We start from the raw sequence: 6595 nt of genomic DNA, 5'->3' as shown, positions 1-6595 counted from the left end.
AAAAAAAAAAAAAAAAAGAAAAAAAAAGAGGCTCCTCAAAGTTATATACAAGACGGCAGGCAGCTTCTTGTGCGTGCCCCGCCCAGTATAAAGCTTAAGGTTGTATAAATATCTATCCTATATTTATGTGAGAAGGATTGTATAAATTTTATATTTATGTGAGAAGGATTGTATAAATTTTATGTCATATATTTAATTTTCTATATTCTATAAGTTTCATTTTTTTTTTTTTTAAATTTAGGAAACAATTTTTTCCAAATATCGAAGCAAATTACATATATATAAAATTAAAATATTTAAAATTTCAAAATATATATTTATGGAAGTATATTTAATATTTGTATATGTTTGGTTATTTTTTTTAGTTTTGTTATTGTTAATAAATTGTATATTGTTTTAATTAATTGTACATAGTTATTTGTTAGTATATATATGTTCGGTTTGGTACAATACCAAAATGTTATCGTAGCGCAACGGTTGAGCACCTCTCATTATACCAGAAGGCCAGTTGTTCGGTTCTCGACAGATGCAGTTTTTCCATCTTATTTTCTGATGAAACGACGTCGTTTCAGAGTTTCAAAACGACGTCGTTTAGACTCAACGGAGATTTCTAACAGAAATTTAACACCGTGATTGTCTGGTTAACGGAAATTTAACGGCATGCCTGAAATGGCCAAGTCAAACTAAACTTCACTATTTTGTCAAAAAGTCAACCTAAACTTTATGATTTAAATGACATTTCGAAAGTTCATGCTTTTTTCGTCCCAAATTTGAAAGTTCGCGAATTTTTTGACATTTTTCCCAATTAATATTTTAGCCAGTTAGTGTTAATTATTACAAATTTTATTGATGAAAATTAGTTTTATTTAATAGCAAATGATTTAACTAATTCAAATTAAGATAAGATAATATTATTATTTGTCACAAAATCATCAGAAATATTTTCCAACAAATATTTTGTTAGTAATTTCCAATAACTTAAAAGTTATTGCTTCTATCCAACAATATATAATATTTGTTGGAAAATTCCAATAATATTCATACAAATTATACAACGTAATTACCACAACTAAAATTTGTTGGATATTTGTAATGAATTTCCAACGATATAATATTTGTTGGAGATTTTCAACGATTTTCCTACAAAGTATGTGATGTAATTGTCACAATTATAATTTGTTGCAAATTTGCACTGAATTTCCAACAATCTAGTATTTGTTGGAAAATTTCCACAATTTTCCTATAAATTATGTGATGTACTTGCCACAACTTAAATTTGTTGGAAATTTACAATAGATTTCTAACAAATATAATAATAAACGTAATTTTATGGGATATTCATCGGAAATTTCCAACAAAATCCGATTGTTAGAAACATTTGTTGGAATATGCCATGTTTTCTAGTAGTGACAATTGGTTCGAAAGATGAAGAAATGGTTGGGAACCCAGGCTTCTATCAATATTGCTAAAGTCTTGTCTATCCAGGAGTTAATGAATTCCACGCCGAGGCATTATTATGATGAACACGGTATAGTTGGTCCTTTTATAGATAATGAAGTTGGAATTTTAAATGTTTATGCTCTTGCCCATCATTTTAGAGAGAGTGGAACAATATACGAAGAAGATTGTCCTATCACTGAGGAGCAGGTTTTCCTGGATGAGAGCACAACGATTGAGGTAAAATGTTCTCTCTCCTTCATTCTCTTCTCTCTTTGTTAAATTAACCTTTAATTAATGTTGTTTTCCCTTGATACATGGATGTGAGAGAATTATCCCAAGCATTTGTGACGTTCATTCTATCTATGATTACATAGGGGACTATGGTGGTGAGGATGGTGTATCAATGTTTCATCAAGAGTTGGAGTATCAGCTCAGGGAGGGAGGACCACTCAGTATTCAATTCGAAGTGTATCCTTCTTATTACACCACTCAGGTCAGGAATTGTATTTTAATTCTGCTTCTTAGTTTACTTTCATATATTTTCTAAAGCATTTGATTTCCCATCTTTGTTTTTGTGGATTAATACTTGATCTCAGAATCCCACTTGGTGGGACGGGTTATATTGGTAGTCTAGTAGATAAGGTAATATAACGGGACAAGTTTTAAAGAAGTTTTAAATATTATAATTCACATATTTAAAATCAATAAAAATTTTATAATATAAGAACATTTTAACATGTATAAATAGATAAAATAACATGGGACGATTATATTGCAGGACGGGGTTATATTGCAGGATGGAGTTATATTGCCGGACGGAGTTATATGACGAGACAAGTTTGAATCCAAAAAATTTAAAACATCATTAACCCACTGCTTCAATACTGTTAAATCTTCATTTTATACTTTTTTAACACCACCAATATTAGACATATCGAATGATCCTGATTAAAGTAAATTGTATAAAACAAAAATTGCCTTGTGATATACCGTTACTTAATAACAATTGTAAACTATAAAATATAAATGTCTTATAAAATAATACAATTTGCAAAAAAATTTACATAATATATAACCATTAAATTTTAAAATCACTAATTTTAGAAACAAATTGTCTTGCGATGTACCGCTGGTTAAAATCTAGTTTATGGGTATAACTCTTACTTTTTGCGTTAGAGTTTAGCTTTTTGGATTTAAGGTTTAGTAGTTTTTAATTTATATAAGGTTATGGCAAAAAGATAAATTATGTAGAATAGATAGACTAGTGGGAATTCCACATATATAAATTATAGAATATATTAATTATTTAAAAATTATGAAGTACACAATTTTTGGGGTTTGAGTTAGTTTACAAGGTTTAAGACTTGTTTGTTTGGTTAAGGTTTACGCTTTTGAGCTTAAAATTTACTATTTTAGATTAAGAGTTTTTTTTATTTAGAAGTTATGGTAAACAGAACAAAATAACATTTTATTATGTGTTTTACATATATATTGTATGTGTTTTTTTCTTAGTTACATATATTTGTTTCGAGTATATTTTGTTAGTTGAAGAAATTTAAACTGTAAGCGAAGTTGTTGATTGAGCCGCGCCAATATCTGTTGAGATGGTGATTGAACCGCGCCTATATTCCTTGCGCGAGAACGGTTTGGTCGTCGTTATTGTTGTTTCCAGTGGTTCCAACAAGCTCCGCCGCGTTGAACAGCTGCAATTTTGACTAAATGTTGCGAAGATTAATTTTTGATAAAGAGAGAGAAAGAGAGAGAGAAGAAATATAGAGTTGTTTTGAGTAATAAGAGAGATATAGTTAGAAAAAAAGAAGAAACTAGATGTAAAATGGGTTTAAAGGATTGTTAGAGGGTAAACTTGTAAAACACTATAAAAATATATGTAAAAATTCAAAAGTGTGTTAGAGTGTAAGTCATCTTTTAAAAGTGTGTTAAAATGTAAATTTCTCCCCATTAACAAAGTATGAGCTAATATTTAAAAAAAAGTATGTAAAAGTTCAAAAGTGTGCTATAGTGTAAGTCATCTTTTAAAAGTGTGTTGAAATGTAAATTTCCCCCTCTTAACAAAGTATGAGCTAATATTACAATCTAAATGAGCATAGAAAACATGTAGGAAAGAAGCCCTGAAAGCGATTCCACAGCTTTTTGTCAACATGTCTATTGATATTTTTACTTAACTGTTTCGCAAAAAGGTAAACTCGAACTTCGGTGCTTTTAATGGAATCCAAACAAAATTATGTGTTATTTTATCATCGATTTTAAAATTCTTACCAAAATCATTTGTTGTTGGTTCTATGATTTATAAATATTAGTTAAAATCATATGTTATTCGTTTAGTGATTTGTTGTTGGATTTTAATGGATTTGGATGTTAAAATACAAAGGATCAAAACTTCGGTAAACCATTTTATTTCAAAATCCACAAGTCTAATTTTAAAACCAATGAAGATTTCTAAATCTCATATAAATTAAAATGCATGAACCAATAAGAGCCTCTAATAATCCTATAGAGATGGAATTTTAGGCAAGTATTGACTTGTTTTCTCTGAAACTAGAATGTAGGTTTAGAAAAAGATTTTTTTTTGTATGTTCAAATTATCATATGTATAATTGCTCAGCCGCAGCCACAAATAAAGATCTCTCAATACATGTAGTCAGATATGAGAATTAGTCCAAAAATTTACCTCCTTCAATCCAAGATTGTTTAGACATCTTATAGTCCATGGTTACTTCATCTTCACTTCTTGGTTAATACACTAACAAAAAAATTAAAATTGACAAAAAATATTCACTAACGAATAATTAAAATTAAAATTGATGACGTGGCAGCTAGCTTTGTAAGATAACTTCGCAAACTGAAGGTCAGAAATTTGAAGAAAAGCTTTGAGCAGAAGAATTGTCCATGGTGCTCACCGTTCTCGGACCTCTCGCCGGTCGGAGTTTCGCAATCACCGGAAAACACAAACTGCTGCTTCTTCGTCCAACAAACCTCCCTCTTCTCCGTCTCTCACTCCCGCTTCCTCCTCCCCAATTCTCTTCTTCTTCTTCGTCATGCCGTCACAGTTCACCCAGTAAGTTCTCCTCTCCCTCTCGCTAACAATTTCAAGCTTAGATTTCAAATTTGTGTAAAAAATCTCTTCGAATTTTGTTTCAGTAGTATTCGCTGCACAGGAGAGTAACTTGAGTGTATCCAATGAAAATGAAACCAGTGAGTGGCTGATGCAAGGTACGTTGATCCATGAACATATTTCCCAGTGAATCTGAATACTTGTTGTTTTGATTTCCTGTGTTTATGCTTTCTTTTGTATCATTGGTGATAGATTTTTATACATTGAGGAAAGATGTTGAAATAGCATCAGCTCGTGTTGAAGAGATTAGAGCTTCTGCTGGTTTGGAGCAATTAGAACAAGAGATTGCTAATTTGGAATCAAAAGCTACTGATACCTCTTTTTGGGATGATCGTACTAAAGCTCAAGAAACGTTATCGGCTTTAAACGATCTTAAAGATCGGATGCGGTTACTCTCTGAGTTCAAAACCATGGTATTGTTCCATATCTATGTTTATGTTATGATGTTGAATTACGGTTTTTTGGCGAGGCGTTGAGATAATGTGTTGTTGCTTTTGATGCAGGTTGAAGATGCGGAAACTATTGTTAAACTAACGGAAGAGATGGACTCTACTGATGTTAGTTTACTTGAAGAGGCAATGGGAATCATTAAAGAGTTGAATAAATCTTTAGATCGATTTGAGCTAACTCAGCTTCTATCAGGACCTTACGACAAAGAAGGTGCTGTAGTCTACATTACAGCCGGAGCTGGAGGAACAGATGCACAGGTTATTATATTTGAGACTCCTTTCGTAAAGTTATAGGCATATAGACTGACTTCATACCAATGAGATAATCATGGAGTGTTTGTAATTTACTTAGAGGCTTTGTGTGTGTTTGTGATGTTAATTGAGCTCCTTTAAAAAAATGATCACTTCCAGTGCAGGATTGGGCCGATATGCTGCTTAGGATGTATATGAGATGGGGAGAGAAGCAGCGGTACAAGACAAAAGTTGTTGAAATGTCTAATGGAGAAGAGGCAGGGATTAAGTCAGCGACCCTTGAAATTGAAGGGCGTTATGCATATGGTTACATTTCAGGGGAGAAAGGAACTCATAGGATTGTTCGACAATCACCATTCAATTCGAAAGGCCTTCGGCAGGTAAAATAAGCTATGCTATAAGCTCCAAAAGAATATGTGGTTGTGTGCTATACACTTATATTGGTATTTGCACGCAGACAAGCTTTTCCGGTGTGGAAGTGATGCCGCTTCTGCCTGAGGAAGCAGTGGGAATTGAAATACCAGAGGAGGACCTTGACATTAGTTTCACGAGGGCAGGTGGGAAAGGAGGACAGAATGTCAACAAGGTTGAAACTGCTGTTCGGATTACTCACATTCCTACCGGTGTTGCTGTCCGTTGCACCGGTTTGTCTTTCATCCCCACGAATGTTCGACCTGAATAGCCCGTATGATCCATTAACGATCCCTAGGGGTTCAAAGTAGATACATTCTGCTCTTTGTAATTCCATTTATCATGTTGGATGTTGCAGAGGAGAGAAGTCAACTGGCGAACAAGACGAGAGCTCTGATCAGACTAAAGGCGAAACTGTTGGTGATTGCGGAGGAGCAACGTGCTACTGAAATCAAGGAAATAAGAGGAGATGCAGTGAAGGCTGAATGGGGACAGCAGATCAGGAACTACGTGTTTCATCCGTACAAACTGGTTAAGGATGTCCGAACAGGTCATGAAACTTCTGATATCACATCTGTAATGGATGGTGACTTGGACCCTTTCATCAAAGCTTACCTTAAGCATAAGTACACCTTAGCCATGGCTTCTGCTGTAACCAATTAGAATGTTGTTGATAGGCTTCTTCCTTGTTATAGATAGAATCATCTCCCTCCTAGACTGTTCAATTTTACAGCATAATCTTAAATTCCAACAGATAAGCTTAATGTGAGATTGTGAGTCATGTCTGTTTGTATCTAAATAAAACCGCATTTTGTTCTACACGAAACGAAACATAAAACTAATCATAACCACTACCAAACCATATAAAAAACAATTGAGGGTAAATAAAATTTCGTCATCTTCCATATCT

The 6595-nt window shown here is 33.0% G+C and overlaps 1 protein-coding gene across 3 annotated transcripts; it reads left to right on the top strand.

Annotated features, from left to right (window-relative positions):
- Positions 1-4247: 4247 nt before the first annotated feature.
- On the top strand, positions 4248-6504 carry LOC9306541 (peptide chain release factor PrfB1, chloroplastic). 3 transcript variants are annotated; one of them, XM_021019388.1, is made up of 7 exons: positions 4248-4516; positions 4600-4671; positions 4766-4986; positions 5077-5280; positions 5439-5654; positions 5732-5918; positions 6044-6504. In XM_021019388.1, exons 1-7 carry the CDS (start codon positions 4348-4350, stop codon positions 6346-6348), a joined length of 1374 nt encoding a protein of 457 aa, XP_020875047.1. In that variant the 5' UTR covers positions 4248-4347; the 3' UTR covers positions 6349-6504. The 3 variants fall into 3 exon arrangements, with proteins under 3 accessions (XP_020875047.1, XP_020875048.1, XP_020875049.1); XM_021019389.1 differs by having other exon boundaries at positions 4287-4516; positions 4603-4671; XM_021019390.1 differs by having other exon boundaries at positions 4307-4516; positions 5732-5959; positions 6044-6135.
- Positions 6505-6595: the final 91 nt, after the last annotated feature.

The sequence above is a fragment of the Arabidopsis lyrata genome (assembly GCF_000004255.2).
Source record: "Arabidopsis lyrata subsp. lyrata unplaced genomic scaffold ARALYscaffold_7, whole genome shotgun sequence".
Classification (NCBI taxonomy): domain Eukaryota; kingdom Viridiplantae; phylum Streptophyta; class Magnoliopsida; order Brassicales; family Brassicaceae; genus Arabidopsis; species Arabidopsis lyrata.
Note: the sequence above shows the minus strand (reverse complement) of the source record. Positions and strands in the feature narration are given on the sequence as shown.

Bases quoted from the DNA above. Each gene is read 5' to 3' on its own strand.
- LOC9306541 (XM_021019388.1), top strand. From the start codon at position 4,348: ATGGTGCTCACCGTTCTCGGACCTCTCGCCGGTCGGAGTTTCGCAATC. The intron at 4,517-4,599 runs GTAAGTTCTCCT...ATTTTGTTTCAG, and splicing joins ATGCCGTCACAGTTCACCCA to TAGTATTCGCTGCACAGGAG. The intron at 4,987-5,076 runs GTATTGTTCCAT...CTTTTGATGCAG, and splicing joins TCTCTGAGTTCAAAACCATG to GTTGAAGATGCGGAAACTAT.